At 45.7% G+C, this 18,252-nt stretch overlaps 1 protein-coding gene across 5 annotated transcripts in view; it reads right to left on the bottom strand.

Moving 5' to 3' along the window:
• The window catches only part of rnf130 (ring finger protein 130), a 53,914-nt gene that overhangs the window by 12,634 nt on the left and 23,028 nt on the right, over window positions 1-18,252 (bottom strand). For 4 of the 5 annotated variants that reach the window (XM_081698580.1, XM_035531961.2, XM_035531960.2 and 1 more), the window contains exons 3-5: window positions 8,681-8,875; window positions 2,217-2,467; window positions 344-415 (exon numbers count right to left, since the gene is read on the bottom strand). In XM_081698580.1, the coding sequence (XP_081554706.1) occupies window positions 344-415; window positions 2,217-2,467; window positions 8,681-8,875 (518 nt within the window). The remainder of the gene's footprint in view (window positions 1-343; window positions 416-2,216; window positions 2,468-8,680; window positions 8,876-18,252) is intronic. The other variant, XM_081698582.1, reaches the window with a different exon arrangement.

Genomic DNA, 18,252 nt, shown 5'->3' with positions numbered 1-18,252 from the left:
GAAGCAGCCTTTTTGGGAACATGCAACGCTGAACACCGTACGGCTAAAGTAATCTATGCGCTCGGCAGTTGACCTTCAAACGCTTTCATACGCTTCCTCTATGTGGCATTGATCTTCAGACTGTGACGGTAGCCCGGTAATGACTTCTCATTCAGGTTATCCTGAGCACCTGAGTGAACGCCTTCGATGGGTATTTGTCCCCTGCTGTGTGGGGCGGGGTCAGGACGTCTTCTGAGAGGCACCACCGAAGGTAGTCAGTGACACTGGGAGAGAGACTGGCCATATGGACCCGGTGCAGGAGAGAAGGTGGAACTGGGGATGATAACAGGAGACCCGGGCTCACCTTGTCTCCTCTCTTCACTGTCCGGGTGGTCAGCTTACTAATAGCCTTCTTGGCAGCAGCCCCAAGCTGTCGCTATAGCAACAAAAGGGAAGGAGAGACACAAGAGCACGAATCAAATAAACATGAAATAAACCAATTAAACCCAATTAGGGCCCATGCTGAAAAAGGAGTGAGTTGTGTAAGTAGCAGAGTACAGCAACACAAGCGCTCAGAGACACAGGAATGAGCACCGATGAACCTGAATGGACATCTGCGGGGAATGGTCGGTGAAGTGTGTGTGTGTGTGTGTGTGTGTGTCTGTTGCATTGATATTCCTCATTCATTCACATCTGAATGAACAGTCCAGTGATTCAGCATCAGTGGCATGGACCACAATGCACCTGGTGTCAAGCGATTAGGTCGAGCTCATGAAGAGCAGGTGTATCTGAGGCAGTGATATGGAGAAGGATAACTTCACAGTGAGCTCTTGTGTTCAGTTTAAAACTTGTTTTGCTTCTGGAGAAAGAGAGAAAGAGAGAGAGAGAGAAAGCGAGAGAGAGAGAGAGAGAGAGAGAGAGAGAGTAATGACAGCAAAACTGGGCGAAATATCATGGATATTATAAGATATTAAGAGTGACATTAACATTCGCCCAGTTTTTTAAAATCTCATTCATTTATGCTAAGGCTGACAGTTTTGGAATGAATAAAGTTGTTATATCACATTTGCCAGTGCAGGCAAAACCCGCACACACTGGTTGTGTATGTGTGTGTATGTGTATGTGTATGTGTGTGTGTGTGTGTGTGTGCGTGCGTGTGTGCGTGTGTGTGTGTGTGTGTGGGGGGGGGGTTTAGCAAAGAGACCTCTGGTGGACTTTAGCTTCCATCTTTGGGGAACTAGTCTGTAGCATGACAGCCAAATCCCTTCATGAGCGCGAAACTCAAAGGGAGCTCGATATATGTGACATCATCCTCTGACATAGACTATGCAGATTTCAGAGAGACATTATGCCTGGTGAACTGTGTTACTCTGGGAATTGTGTTGCTGGTTTGGTTTGGAATGTGGCGCAGTACAGCGGAGATGCTTCACGGCTGGAGGGACACATCAGAACAACATGGGGGCAGTATGTCAGTCACAGGAAAGATAAGATAAGGGATAAGGGAAGTAAAAGAGTTCAGTAAATGTTTGTGTGTGAGTATGAGTGTGTGTGTGTCAGAAAGAGACACGCACAGAGAGAGAGAATAACACACACACGTGTGCGCGCACACACACACACACGTGCACACACACACACACACATCCCATTCCCCATTAAACTTTCATGAGTTTGGGCCATTTACTGGAGCAAACACACACACACACACACACACACACACACACACGAGTTTCTATCACACACTGAAACTGCTTGGAGGTCACCTAGGCCAGACACTAGGGAGTCAGAGGACCAGGAGGGCCGTGATATGGATGTGTGTGAAAGTGCATTCAGAGTGTGTGTGTGTGTGTGTGTGGGTGTGTGAACGAGAGAGAGAAACAGCTTAGCAGAAATTTTCAAGGATATCTGTGTCAGTGAAATTAATGTCCACATGTTCAACTGCACAGAGGAAGTTAATTCCCTGCTGTGTGGATTGTGTGTTTGACTTTGAGAGCTGTGTGTGTTTGCATGTGTGTGTGTATGACTGTAAACTGTGTGTTCGCACGTATGTATGTTTGCGTGTATGACTTTGTAAACTATTTATTTGCGTGTGTGTGCATGTGTTTTTGTATATGATTGAACTATATTTGCATGTGTTTGCAGGTGTGTGTGTGTGTGTGCGTGAGTTTCTGTGTATGACTTTGTGAACTGTGTGTTTTCATGTGTGAGTACGCGTGTGTGCGCGTGCACGTCGGACAGACCTGACTTCGGTCCCGTGCACTGCTGTCTCTGATCTTCTGGATGAAGTAGAAGATCAGCCAGGCAGAGGAGATGATCATTAGCACGATGAAGGAGATGGAGACGAAGACCAGGGAGCCACGGTTCATGTTCTTGGCGGCTCCCCGCTGCCCTACTGCCACAGACACCAGCACCGTCTCGTTACGCTCCACCAGTGCCAGGATGTCCTTCCCAAACGACTCTGTGATCATTACCGCCACAGTGTCTCCGGTACCTGGAGAAGAGAAGACTCCTGATTAGAGATCTGCTCATATCCTGCTCATGGCCACGCAATAACATCCACATCCACACACACACACACAGACAGACACAAATACACACAAACATTTAGAGAAAAACGTCCTTGTGTTTTGTAGGACTTACAAAACAGGATGGCATGACGGCAGCAAACACAGCAGGAGCAAACAAACACATAGACACAGACACAGACACACGCACACGGTTAACCTCTATCCTACCAGAATATCAAAGGCCTAAATCTGTGGCTCAGAGAATAACAGGTTAGTGTCAATCTGCATTAATTTGCATTATGCATAATATCCCAAAGGTGTGGTACTGCACTATCAATATGATAATTGGACAATATGACAATTAGACCAATTAGTACCATAATGACATGATATACATGATGAGAATGAATTAGCAAACACTTTTCTGTGTACAATGCAAATACAAGTAGGATCTGTCTACAGTAAAGGGCCGGTCTATGATCTGTCTACAGTAAAGGGCCGGTATAGGATCTGTCTACAGGAAAGGGCTGGTCTAGGATCTGTCTACAGTAAAGGTCCAGTCTATGATCTGTCTACAGTAAAGGGCTGGTCTAGGATCTGTCTACAGTAAAGGGCCAGTCTATGATCTGTCTACAGTAAAGGGCTGGTCTAGGCTTTGTCTACGGTGACGGGCCAGTGTATAATCTGTCTACAGTAAAGGGCCGGTGTATTATCTGGGTACAGTAAAGGGCTGGTCTATGATCTGTCTACAGTAAAGGGCCGGTCTATGATCTGTCTACAGTAAAGGGCTGGTCTAGGATTTGTCTACAGTGAAGGACCGGTCTACGATCTGTCTACAGTAAAGGGCCAGTGTAGGATCTGTCTACAGTAAAGGGCCAGACTATGATCTGTCTACAGTAAAGGGCCGGTCTATGATCTGTCTAGAGTAAAGGGCTGGTCTATAATCTGGGTACAGTAAAGGGCTGGTCTAGGATCTGTCTATAATAAAGGGCCAGTCTATGATCTGTCTACATTAAAGGGCCGGTCTATGATCTGTCTACAGTAAAGGGCCGGTCTAGGATCTGTCTACAGTAAAGGGCCGGTCTATGATCTATGTACAGTAAAGGGCTGGTCTAGGATCTGTCTACAGTGAAGGGCCAGTGGATGATCTGTCTACAGTAAAGGGCCGGTCTATGATCTGGGTACAGTAAAGGGTCGGTGTATGATCTGGGTACAGTAAAGGGCTGGTCTATGATCTGTCTACAGTAAAGGGCCGGTGTATGATCTGTCTACAGTAAAGGGCTGGTCTAGGCTCTGTCTACAGTGAAGGGCCAGTGTATAATCTGTCTACAGTAAAGGGCCGGTCTAGGATCTGTCTACAGTAAAGGGCCAGTCTATGATCTGTCTACAGTAAAGGGCCGGTCTAGGATCTGTCTACAGTAAAGGGCCAGTCTATGATCTGTCTACAGTAAAGGGCTGGTCTAGGATCTGTCTACAGTAAAGGGCCAGTCTATGATCTAGCTACAGTAAAGGGCTGGTCTAGGATCTGTCTACAGTGAAGGGCCAGTGTATGATCTGTCTACAGTAAAGGGCTGGTCTATGATCAGGGTACAGTAAAGGGCCGGTGTATGATCTGGGTACAGTAAAGGGCTGGTCTATGATCTGTCTATAGTAAAGGGCCGGTGTATGATCTGTCTACATTAAAGGGCTGGTCTAGGATCTGTCTACAGTAAAGGGCTGGTCTATGATCTGTCTACAGTGAAGGGCCGGGGTCTGATCTGGGTATAGTAACGTTTAGAGGCCTTTTAAGCACCTGCTCCCATTTCTGTTTTAGAAAGATGGGCCTCTCGCAAAACTGACAGCCCACAATACAGCTGTGTTCAATATACCTTTGACCCAAGCCCTTTCTGTTTGAAGACTATCTGTCAGGGAACCAGAGGGCAGTAATGACGTCTCACTGAAGCAGGGTTGTCTGATATGCCCCACAATTGGCGTGAACATTAAATTTGTCACTGGCAAGGAGGCCTGCCGAGGGTGAGAGCTCACATACCAGGGTGGAAACACACGCTGCCAGTGTCATGGAGGCCTGAAGCGCAGGGAGACTGTGGCTCTGTTGTCAAAGCCGGATACGACAAAGACGTCAGAAAAGACGTTTTAAAAGGCATCAAAGAAACACGTGCTGTACATGTAACAGCACAAGGACATGGCTAGTAATTATTCATACAGAGCTTTCGTAAACCAGAGTCTGCACAGAGGAGTTTGTGTGTGTGTGTGTGTGTGTGTGTGTGTGTGTGTGTGTGTGTGTGTGTGTGTGTGTGTGTCCGTGCATGTGTTCGCGCATGTGTGTTGCTGTACTGAAGGGTCTTCTGAGTTAATACAGTACGTGGGTTTTTTACTTTACAAAATCTAAGATCAACACTCACACACACACACACACACACACACACACACACTACATTTGTGGGAGTTCAATATTAATCACAAAGGATCTGAACGAAATCGAAAATAAAATTTGAAAGCACTTCAGGGAAATGATTACAGTGCGACTGCTGCTTGCCTAAAGGTGTCCCATCTAGGCGAGGCCAGTGAGACAGGAGTGTCTTAGACTGCTGAGAGGAGGCTCTCGGCAGGCCAGATCTGAGTGAGTAGGGGGGGAAGAACGCCTTCACATTCGCCTGAGATAAAACTTTTCCCCTGAAAGGTCAGGAGTTTTCGACAGCCCGTTACAAGCTGCTGCACTGATCTGTTATAAAAGGGCTCCACTTCAAGGAAAGACAGCAATGCATTCACTAGCGGTGTGTCTGCTTGTCCTGAAGATGGAAGAGTAAATACTTTTTTATTATTTTAACCCATACAGACATTACGCTAAATGCCTGATCTTATAGATTTATAGCATAAAAGGCTTACAAAAACGTAATAATCTTAGATTATATTAGAGTGTGGGAAGACCTTCTGCTGTCAGTCAGGAGCAATGTTCTGCAATTAGGAATTGTTAGGAGTTTTTAAAAAGAAGGATTAGCCTGTGGGCGCCCTCTTCTTATGTGCGCTATTCCCTGACTCAAATCCGTCCGGAACATTTAGAAAGTATCTTCTTATGTGAGCTATTCCCTGACTTCAAGCCGTCCGGACCTGTTTTAAAGCAGGTGTTTTGTTCAACCTCTAAAGGTCACGCCATGCACATACTGATCCGAGAGGAAGTACTTTGCCAGGGCTCACTAAGGTGCGCTGCAGGCTTCGGGGCCAAGCATTGGTCTTTGGCGAGACTGAAGAGAAGACTGGAGTATGGAGGGAAAGAGAAAGAGAGAGAGAGAGAGAGAGAGAGAGAGAGAGAGAGAGAGAGAGAAACCGGCCAAAATTTGCTAGGACATAGCAATGAAATCCTGTTTCCGTAATTGTCAGTGTGGAAATGCCAGTCACTCAAATTGTGATTGCTGTGTGTGTGTGTGTGTGTGTGCGTGTGTGTATGTATGCGTGTGTGTCTATATATATGGCACAGTACTGTTAGAGATGGTGGAGCACAGTCATGGGTCCAGTTCACCGGAAGTGCATGTAAGGTCATACTGATAAACTTGTACGTTTCTGTAAGTCTGACAAATGTCGTAAATGTTCATTTCACACAGACACACACACACATACATATATAAACTTGCACAAAAATGCAACCACCAGTGTTAATCATGAAAACATGTGATAGTATGACACCCTGTCCCAGCCCGTAAAAACACTTGTGTCATGCCTAATAAATGCAAAACTCTGAGAACACTACACACCACACATCTATGGGAGGAAGTCACACTCCTACACACACACAAACACACACACACACACACAAACGACTGACACACAATGCCCTAGGTCACCGGTCTGTACGAGTGAAAAATAACTGTGTGCACATGCATATGTGTACATCTACGTTCATGTGTACGTGCGTGCGTGCATGTGCGTGTGTGTGTGTGTGTTAAGTAACTAGTAACAGTCCCCCTGAGTAGAATAGAAGAATTCACACTGAATTTGCATGTTGAACAAACTCCAGACACAACTAAGAGCCAGAATGAAGGTGTACCCTCGTAACGTTACAACCTTGCACAGTGAAACTCACTGAAACAAGCTTTGCTTACTGCCGCTCTGTGTGACTGAGTGTGAAGATAAGCAAGGCATCTGGATTGTGTTTTAATGGCAAGTGCCGGACAGAAGAGTGGATTGGCCTTCAGACCCTGGGTAAACTAACAGTCTACTCTGTCTGATTGGTCAGTCATGGCAGAGAATGTGCAAAACACACATATCTATATCTGCAACTTTGAAGGAGACATAGCTGTTTTACAAACACCCCCCCCACACACACACACAGTTCCCTTGCATATAACTGACATTTATTTACACCTGTTTCCACATCTGCACTGTGGGTGTGCATGAAGACTATACATGCAACTCAAATCGAGCACCCAGGAATCCATTAGCCTCACCACTGTTTCCTGTCTCACTCTCACCCAGAGTCAGAGTGAGACAGGAAAGTCAGAGCTATCTCTCTCTCACCCAGTCACGTGTAGTCAGATCTGTCTCTCTCACTCAGTCATGTGTATTCAGATCTGTCTCTCTCTCACCCAGTCACGTGTAGTCAGATCTGTCTCTCTCTCACCCAGTCACGTGTAGTCAGATCTGTCTCTCTCTCACCCAGTCACGTGTAGTCAGATCTGTCTCTCTCTCACCCAGTCACGTGTAGTCAGATCTGTCTCTCTCTCACCCAGTCACGTGTAATCAGATCTGTCTCTCTCTCACCCAGTCACGTGTAGTCAGATCTGTCTCTCTCTCACCCAGCCATGTGTAGTCAGATCTGTCTCTCTCTCACCCAGTCATGTGTAATCAGATCTGTCTCTCTCACTCAGTCATGTGTATTCAGATCTGTCTCTCTCTCACCCAGTCATGTGTAATCAGATCTGTCTCTCTCTCACTCAGTCACGTGTAATCAGATCTGTCTCTCTCTCACCCAGTCATCTGTAAAAATGACAGCAGTCTCAGTAACTCTCAACCGGGACTCTGACTATTAACCCTTTATTTACCCTTTACTCTGTTTACTGTAGCTGTTGTAGGGGACGCAAATATTTCACAAGGTCGAACATGGACAACTCACTCACTCACACCACAGCGCAAGTGCTGGCTTGCTCGGGAACGCCAGGCAAGCCCCTGTCTTTCTCCGTATCCCATCTCCACACGGAAAAACCAAAAACACAGAGGAAAAACCGCAAACGGGGAGGACAAAAGGAAAGAAAAGTGTCTAAAATAAATCCCTGTTTTCCTGCTGGGAGGATGCAGAGGTCCCACTGGCAGGTAGAATTCCCGCTGGTGAGGTGGCACAGAGACGTGAATTAGTCATGTTCTCCTGCTATATTTACCGCCCCCATCGATCCGTCCCTGATAACCCCCTCCTGCCTCCTGCCTCCTGCCTCCTGACTCACCTCCCCCCATTTGTTCTTCTTCTTGTTTTTCTTCTGTCTCTTTCTGTCCTTTTTATGCGGGCTTGCTGTTCCCGCCCCCCGTGGTTGGACGTCCAGCCGGGCGGCTGGGTGATGTGTGTCCTCTACCCCTCCGCTGCGTGTGCTCGGCGTACTGCCCACTCTAGCTTACGTGCTGTGGTCAGATGTACACGGGCTACAAGCTCAGGGGTGTGGTCAGATTTACGCAGCCCATAAGGTCAGGAGTGTGCTCAAATCTATGTGAGCTACAAGCTCAGGGGTGTGGTCAGATTTACATGGGCTACAAGCTCATGTATGTCTGTCTGTCTTGTTGTGTGGGGTTCTTAGGAACTAAGGCAGTACTCCAAGTAACAGACCTTGAAAGGAATTTTCATAAGCAGATTTTATATTCGGAATAAACTGGAATAAACAACAGATGGTAAGCACACACACACACACACACACACACACAAATTCAAACAGCTCTTTCTCTTTTTCTCTCTATGTCTGAATTTGTAGCTCTCAGTCCCTCTCTCTCTACATACCACTAAGTACTAAGTACTACTCAGTAAGTACTACTGGTAAACAAGTGACCTTCCCTCTGGGAACGCCACACCTCTCCTCTCTCTCTCTCTCTCTCTCTCACTCACTCACTCACTCACTCACTACGACATCCTGCTCCGAGAGGAGAGCTCGTCTCCCGTCTGAGATCAGCTGTGTCAGCACATGTGCGTGATGCCCGGAACAGCACCGGGCAACGGTGCTGACCTTCGTGCGCCATGGTAACCGTGTCCTCCTTGGAGCTGTTGTTGTAGATGAGCACGGCGGAGGCGTTGAAGGTGGCCGCCCTCAGGATCTTCTCCTTGAATGTGCACTTGCCCCTCTGCAGGAGGGCCACCCAGTGCGTGGTCTTCGGCGGCACCACAAAACGCGTGTACGGGCAGCAGCCTTGCATGTCTACCACTGGAGGAAGAATAAGGGGCGGGGCAAGGGGGGGGGGGTCAAATAAGTGCATAATTTGTCTTATATAACAGACAATGCCATCCAGAAGTCTCAGCCACCCTGAAGCTATTCATCAGGTCAGGTTTTATTTATATTCCACAGTGACAAACGTGTGTTTTGATGTGGCCGACGCATTTATTACGCCGAGAGGGATACGCCCCGATGACTCTGCGTGTTATTGTGTTGATAAATAGCTTAGCATTGCATGGAGGGCCTCGTGCTCAGCACTGTATGTGGATCTTTGGTCATTTTTTTTCTTTTTTCAAGAAATTGAAAGAGTAAGCGAGTGAACAAGGGAATGGGACAGAGAAAAAGAGAGAGAGAGAGAGAGCAGAAGAGGACAGGCAGGCAGGCGAGAGAGAGGGTGCTGTGTATGTGAGCATCCATCAGCCATCACGACCACTCATGAGAAGCCTCAGCCAAGCAAGGTCGGACCCATGGTCCCGGCAATCCACTCAGCTCCAAAACGGCCTTTCATACACAGCACAATCAATCAAACTCCACCGGAATTATCGGCACGCCACGCCAACGGTTCGACATGCGCTCGCAGTCCTCTGCACGGGTTTCGCAGGCTCTCTGCTTAGCGGCCCTGCTGCTTCCAGTCTGTGCGAGTCTCGCGGTTTCAGGCAAACTACGACCCTTGGAACTGGAATCCTACAGCATCGGATCAGCATCGGCAAGAGAGTGACTGGCATGCATCGATTCGAAGACACCTGGCGGAGGAGGAAAGTGTCCATCGTATATGTGTAGGAGGAGGAAGGCATGTGTAGGCGTGTTTCAGAAGAGGGTGTCGGTAGCCTAACGGATGGGGCTTTGAACTGCTGTACTGTGCATGTGTGCGTATGACAAAGTAAAGTTCATCTGCCCAAGATCTACTCCTTTGAATGCATTAGCACATGAAGACCCCCTGCAGTCTGTCCATGCCCATCTCTAGAGGGCGCGGATCAACCAGCGATCTGTTCCCAGCACAACCAGAGGCCACACATACCGAAACACCGCCACCCGCACTAGTAAGAATCATACGTGTAATTAAGCCGTTTTCTCGAGCTCAGGGGAAAGTATGTAGACTGATTAGGGCTGGACGACCGATCAGATTTTATTTCAGTTTTTATTTTGTTTATCAACTACGGCAACAAGATGATTGAGATAAAATGATTCCTGTGCCGCATTCCGTTTCACAGTGGTGCTCTTGTTTGAGCTTGTGTTCTAGATCCAGCGTAGCTCCTTCCTTTAGAGTGGAGCGTTTGAGCCAGACTCTGGAATGTTCTGCACAGCTCGAGCCAAGATGGCGGAAGGAACGGTTTCAGGGAGTCCGACGAGGATCAACAAATAGTGTGTGCAAATTTGTTACATGGTGGTGCGTGCCCAGCAAGACAACTCAAGGAATTTGTTTAATTTTCTGGGATTTGGCCGCAAAGTGGTCTCGACCAAACACTAAAGGAAGAAAGTAAAGAATAATAACACCCCCTTACCTCCTTCTACTGTAACGCAGTCGTCGATTAAGGGAACTCTTTAAAATGTAGCCTATCCAGGTCTCAGACAGAAAAGGTGCCAGGTAGATACCACCGCATTCTACCAAGATAAAGTCATGTCCCTAATTAATAACGTTACCATGCAGGGATTCACAAGAACCTGGTCAACATTTGGACAAGCGTCACGCGATGCCGTTGTGTCTCTAGAGGTCCACTGCCTGAACTGTACAGTAAATGACAGAAGGAAGTAGCCAAGGATGTGTGTCTACAGCCGAACACGTGGTCAGGTAGCAGCACAAGGCATTACATCACTACCATGGATGGCACACACACACACACACCCCAAATGCCAAATGATGCGTTGATGAGGTTAAGATGAGCCTCACAATACTAAACAGGGATGTATTTCTTGTAATCGTTAAGCACGGAATGAAGGATCCCTGAACAGAGCCAGTGGAGCGGTAAAGCAGCGAAGAAAAAGCTGAATCTGCGCAACACTCGCTGCAGCCAACACGGCCAAGCAGGTGTGGCTCCAGGCAGACCAGCATGGACAGGGCCCCAGGCAACTGTAGGCCTCTGACCCCATCCTTTCAAAACACCCAAAGGTCAAACATCTCACCCTCTCATGACAGGACCCCACCATAAATAAGCCTCTGGAGAGAAACATGTAAGTCTTTTTTTGAACCTACCTCCCACCTCTTTAACGCTAGCAGTGCAGAAGGATGGTACACACCTGATCAAAAGCTTCAACAGAAGATGACGGGCTATTTTACTAGCAAATACCACGACATAGTGACATGAGAGCTTTTCAGCCAGGCCTCTGCCCTCCACCTGAAGTTCACAGTAACATGTACCAGTGAGCAAATCCACTGAAGGGTCACTGATGCCAGAATGACAACTGAGATGAAGAAGGAGATGATTGTCATTGTAATAATAATAATAATAATAATAATAATCAAGAGCTACAGTTCTATCTAGGAGTAGAAGGAATGCTGAAAGCTCTACCCTCAGCTCTCCAACATGGCGTCCCTCTACAGAGAGTCTTCAGCACAGGTGGAAATACTATCACCTGCCTGATCTCTTCTCTGACACCAGACCATGTAAACCAGTTGGTATTTCTGGCTAAAATATTTGAGAGATTAAATTACCAAAATGGAACAGCCCAGCTGGCATTTGCCATTATTTTTTATTTAGTCTTAAGTTTAATTTCCCTGTTACATGTGCTGGTGGGCCAGTCTCCCATTTCCTGACTGAAATATGTTAAATATAGTTAGCAAAATGAATATATATTTAGGAGTTTTCTGTAGGCAGTGCCCTAAAACATATTTGATGTTATTTATTTTAATCTGATTTATTTTTATTTTTTATTTTTGTATGTTTAGCAGTTTTCAGTAGGTTATGAAAGTGCACTATAACATACTTGATCTTATTTATATTGATCTTATTGAATTTCATTTATTACTTTGATATTATTGTAATGTTGGGAGGCGAGGCAGGACGCAGAGGCGAGCACAAACACAGATATTTATTTTTACACAAACGAGCGGACAGAACCTTAAATGTACATGCTAACAAGACACAGATGTGACACATGGACTGGTTAACAAGGGAGGAGTGTGGCAATGAAGACACACACACACACACACACACACACACACACACACACACACACACACACACACACGCAAAACATCAGACGAACATGGGGTAGACTCTATGAGACAAAATAGACTCTTAGGGTGGACTCTTAAGACAAAATAAATCATTTTATTTTGTTTTTCAGTGGAATTATATTTAAATTTCAAGGAAATCCAATACTAAAAAGAATGTTTAAAAAAAAAAACATTAAATGCATTAAATTAAATGTGATAAATGCATGATGTTTCCAAATGACTAATCGTGTTAAACTGTGATCTCAATACTCACCAAAATAATCAGGATTAAGTTTTTTACCATAATTGAGCAGCCCTAAACTTGATGACTTTACCAAACAAAACCTCTTTCACACACAGACACCAACACACACACACACACACTGACTTAAATATTTATCACCCTGCAGAGGAGACACTGTCAGTTTGTTTGTGGTTTTATGTGTATGTGTGTGTGGGTGTGTGTGTGCGTGTGTGTGTATATGCGTGTGGGTTAAGTAACCAGAGCCATTTTTGCTCTCATTCTCTCTCTCTGCCTCACACACACACACACACACACGCAGACATGCCTGCGTGGCCACAAAAAGATGCATCTATCAGACGGTAAAAAAACAAACAAACAAAAAAAAACCCCAGCAAACAGAAAACACCACCACCTGTAATTTCTGGCTCGACAGTTAAACCTGCACAGACCAAAGTCTTCCTCTCCACTACATGATAATTAAAACCAAACCATGTTTCCAAACAGTAATTAACCAGAATGTATTACATAAAGGAAGAAAGAGAATGACACTGAAATTCAACATATTTCACTAATGCTGATATAACATACAGAAATAGGACAGCATCGAGTATATTAACCCATAATGAATTTGTGATGCATATCTAATCTCGCTACTATAGCAGCACCCAGGCAACCGATGGTAGCCTACCAACGACAGCAGTGTGGCAGATGCATGCACAGAGGGAGAAACACGGTCTCGTCTCTGACCATTTGGCAGGTTTGAAAGTTTGAATGATTGCCAAAATCAGTCCCTCTAAAATATCCTTTGGAGACAACTAGAGAGCAGGAGGCTAAAGAAGGCAGACAGGCAAAGACCTCGCTAGTGGTGTCAGCAAAATGTTTGCCTCAATACTTACACCAAGTCATGGATTCCGTTATTGATCCTGAAAAGATAACATGCCATAGTGTTGTTAGGATATCAATATCAATACCAAGTCACAGATTTCCATACATTTTCTTAAAATGGATGAAACCTCATTAAATGTCATTAATGTGCTTTATTTCAAATTTGGACGTGGGTTTTCAAATCAAACAAGCTTTTAGCACTTTGTATTTTTCTCTTTACTTTCTAAGTGTAGATTATTTGGGTTAGTGAAAAGCATTATATAAGTTTAAAATGACAATAGCCTAATCCATTTTAACTAAAATAGAACAATAGCAACATAAGATCAAACTGTTCATTGACATATCCTTAGTCTTGGCTGTGTAATGGTTTTTTCTCAAGAAAACTACTATCACCTCAGTTACTGTGCTTTATCTCAATCCTGAACAACTCAGCATGGAACCTTAGTGTTTAAGGGCCTTGTAATCGGATGGTTGCTGGTTCAAGCCCCACCTCTGCCAAGTTGCTATTGTTGGGCCCCTGAGCAAGGCCCTCAATTGCTCAAGTTGTACTCAGTCATAAATGTAAGTCCCTTTGGATAAAAGTGTCAGCTAAATACCGTAAATGTAGCTTCTGAAATAGCTAGAAAGCCTTTTGATGGGATTGATTAGGTATACCATAATCTAGGACTAGGAAATGTCATATTGATGGGAAATACTTCACAGAAAGTAAAATAAGAGTTCCAATGCTGTAGGGCAAATAGGCAAATATCTCTCTATAAAAACAGTTTCTTTGCTATATAGAGATACAAGTGTGCATTTGTTTTATTTGTGTTGTGGGTACTGGGGATGTTGTGATAACTCCTTTACCAGCTCGGTGCCTACAGAAGATCAAAAGATCTCTCCACTGTTAGGTGACATTTTCTCTTACACAATTATTTGCATATGACGTTATGAGCTCTAGTAGGACTGGATCCATTTATCGGGGGGCGTTTGTAATGAAACACTTTACATCTCAGTGATAAATTGGTGGGTTGTATTTTCTAGGGACCCGGATGGTTGCGGCAGTTTGAACGGAAACATTTACAGTTATATTAGTTAAACAGCATTTAGGGAGCTCAATTAGTAAGTAATGACTTAATGACTTAAACCAGTAGCTGTGTCTATAATTGCCCCTTAATGAGCCAGTGGCATCTCACTTTTCTCATTGATTTTAGTTTCTTTTTCCTGCAGATTATAGTCTCTCAAATGGCATACGGAGTGAAAGATCGAGACATCCAGACCAAGCATATGGCTGAGTGACTCTTGGCATCATCCAGTCCCTGGTGGGCACGCTCTTAGACATTAAATAAGACGCTAGTAGCAGCATTCTTTTTTTTTTCTTCCAATGCGAAGTGACAGCTGCCTGGAGAATCAGATATTTGTATCCAGACAGGACTAAAATTATCTGATGAGCACCGAGTTCAGCCCTCGATATTCTATCTGCACCCTCAGACCTTGAGTAGTACTTCATGTCGTAGAAGATTTCCCTTGATGAACTGTCTGTAGAATTTACGATAACCTGTAGCAATTTGTTAATCTCCAGCTGTTCCCAACCAGCTCTATTCACCCCTATGACCTTCTCTCTCTCTCACACACACACACACACACTCACACACACACACACACGCACACGCACACGCACACGCACACTCTCACACACACACACACACTCACACTCTCTCACACACACACACACACACACACACACACACACACACACACACACACACACACCTCACCTCTACAAATACCATCTCTCTGCTGCTAATAAACGAGTTTCCCTGACTGCAATAGACTTTGGTAAAAATTGTAGTCATTTGGGTTTGATCTCCAACCTCCTAGAGGGATCAGACTGGACAGAAAGCAGGACTGCTGCCATTAGACTGAACAACAAACAAAAGAACCTTACAATTCTGGGGTCTCGTCCGGGATTGTCAGGTGGACGTGAGTGAAATTCTGTTTTAGTGTACATTGTGTTTAACCTCCCAACTGGCAATTCTTTAGTTTTGGTTAGTTTTCATAATCGCTCATGTAGTTTTGTGGTGGAAAGAATTCATCTATCTCTGCACCGTAGGGTGGGATATGTTCTCTCGAACCGTTTTTTCACGGTCTGGAAGATTTGGCTACGCACCACAGGGTGGGAGAACTCCTGGCGGAAAGAATTAATTTTACCTCCAAACCACAAATTGAAAGTCTCAGACATTCTAGGCGGGAGGTTTTTCACTGACAACTGGATCACGTACTGGCCTCTGTTGAGGTTGTTTTGTGGTTCCATGCTTTCTGCGTTCGGTTCCGCATTCTCTGTGGGCTGAGCACAGGAATCAAGTGGGTCTGGTCTCAGGGGAACCAGGCCCAGCTGCGCACTTCAACCACTGTGTCATGTAGGCAAAACCCACCTTCACCTGAGAAGGAGGCTGTTGTTGCCAACATCATCGATTCTCTGTTGTCACAGGGGGTTCTGACACCAACTGTGTCTCTCTACAATACCCCAATCAATCTGTTTGGCAAACCGGAGAGGAAGTTTAGAGGAAGGTTGACGACCTGGTTATTCCTCAGGTCTCGCTGGCTCTGTTGTCTCACCTAGCCTTTTGCAGTTTCAATATCTGAATGGACAAGCATCGATGCTTCCAAACTGGGGTGAAACACCTGGGTTTCATTCTTACAGCAGGTGAACGTACACCGGCTGGCGGCCGTGTGGATGTTATCAGAACCTCTGGGCACCCCTCATCAAAACAAGGTATGATAAGTTTCTTTGGACTAGTGAACTATTGCAGGCCTTGGGTTCCAGACTGCTCTTGCTATGACCCTTTACTCTGTTTGCAAAAATGACTCTCTTGGTCTGACAGAATGGACAACTGAGCTGACGTCAGCTTTCTCGGCCCTGAAATCGTCTCTCTGCTCTGCTCCCGCATTAGGCTTTGCCCGACCATAGCCTGCCCTTCCACCTCTGCATCTGTGAGCATGACGGGGTCACAGTAGGGGTTCTGACCCAGGAACACGGTGGGGGTTATAGACCTGTGGGATACCTCTTGACAGCTATCAGCTGCGGGGCCCTCTTCTCTGCAGGCCTCGCCAGCCTTCCTGCTACACCAAACTTTGTCTCTCCCAAATTCAGCACTGACACCAGACGAACATGGCTGTCCCTCACACGATCATACTGTAGGCATGTTTTAGTATTCGCTTCTTTGGACCATGGGTCACATGTTTTTATTGATGGCTCATGCACATAACCGAGTGATTGCATGCATTTATGTTGTTGTGCTGCGTGTACACTGCCAAACGTATTTCTTGATGCCCGGTCTTTGCCGGCAGCCAAGTTGGTTTGCTTTTATTCGCGCATGTCCTCTGTTCAAGGACAGTTTGCATACCGCCACAACCACTCCACTGATGATGCAATTGCACATTTGCTCCACACCACACTGACCCACCTGGACAAAGGGAGGGGTAAATATGTTAAAATGCTGTTTGTCGACTAAAGTTCAGCATTTAACACTATCATCCCCTCCCTACTCACTACTAAGTTGGAGGATCTAGGACTGCATACATCCCTGTGTGACTGGATCTCCAACTTCCTAGCAGACAGACCACAATCAGTACGGGTGGGCAACTGTGTCTCATCCACCCTCACCCTCAGCACTGGAGCTCCTCAGGGTTGTGTCCTAAGCCCCCTGCTCTACTCACTGTACACCTACGACTGCACAGCCACTTCCAGCTCCGCCATCATTGTCAAGTTTGCTGACGACACCGTCGTCATGGGCCTGATCTCGGACAACGATGAGAGGGCCTACCTGGAAGAGATGAAACACCTGGAAAACTGGTGCCAGGGAAATAATCTCCTCCTAAACGTCAGCAAGACAAAGGAGCTGATTGTGGACTGCAGCAAGAAGCAGGAGCAGCACTACCAACCTGTGAGGATCAGTGGAACCACGGTGGAGAGAGTAGATATACACATATATAGTATATATAGTATATATACACATATATACACACACACACACACACACACACACACACACACACACACACACACACACACACATATATCCTTATGCACCCATGTCTCTTTCCTCAGTTTGGACAGAGCGTTCACAAAACCATTTCACTGTGAGTTAGACCATGTATGACTATGTACGTGACAAATAAACCAAACCTGAGCTTGAACTTCAGTCTCACTGTGGACTTGTTGCAGGTGTGTATGCTTCCTAGTCATTTAGCAAATGTGAAATTAAAGGGACGTGGTTCCCCCACGGCGAACGACAAAGCAGCGGGCAGTTATCTTGCTGATTCAGCAACCATGCACGCTGCCAAAACAGGGCTCAGTCTGCCCTTATCTGTCTGAGAACAACTGCATGTACTGCCTGTTTTCGCATTAGCTTAGCGAGACTTCCTCTGACCTTGTGCTGCCGTCGTCTGCGTCAGGCGAGGATAAAGGCATTTTGGGACTCACGGCACTGTAACAAGATGAACTGATCAGGTGCCCAAAGTGCTCTGCCAAAATCTTGCTTCCCTTTTCTCGTGCATCCTTTTCACACAGTGTCGCATGTTGCGCAAAGGGGAGGGATCAAAGAGAGCATTCAAAAGCTTTTTACGTTATGGATGTACAAAGAAACAAAAAGAGTCATAAGATTCCTGTTTCCTGGTTAAAATGTGCATAACATAATGCGATAGAAACTGCAGCGACTGGAAGCTCCTTGTCATCATCAATGAGCAGACTAATCGCAAGCTAAACAAATTAATCAAAGCCGTGCAAAAAAACAGGAACGGAATAGGCCGCCACGCCGCCAGCCGTCCTCTGTGAAATGCGTGTGATTCCCAGTGCAACCACAAAAAGGGCTCCATTTAAAGTGTAGATGGGAGGACCGTTTCCTATGCTGTGGGTAAATTGCCAACCAGGCCCGATGCTAGCTAGGGATTTAGACACAATTGTCTCTGATTATACCGCAGTGTTCACTGAAAAACTCACCCATGCTCAAGCTAGCATTGCTTCTCATCTCCCTTTACCAGCAGGTCAAGCCAAGTCACCAATTTAAGCCTGGAGACAAGGTGTTAATAAAACACTTGCAACTT

Source organism: Electrophorus electricus, chromosome 16 (assembly GCF_041902795.1).
Source record: "Electrophorus electricus isolate QZ-2024a chromosome 16, ASM4190279v1, whole genome shotgun sequence".
Classification (NCBI taxonomy): domain Eukaryota; kingdom Metazoa; phylum Chordata; class Actinopteri; order Gymnotiformes; family Gymnotidae; genus Electrophorus; species Electrophorus electricus.
Note: the sequence above shows the minus strand (reverse complement) of the source record. Positions and strands in the feature narration are given on the sequence as shown.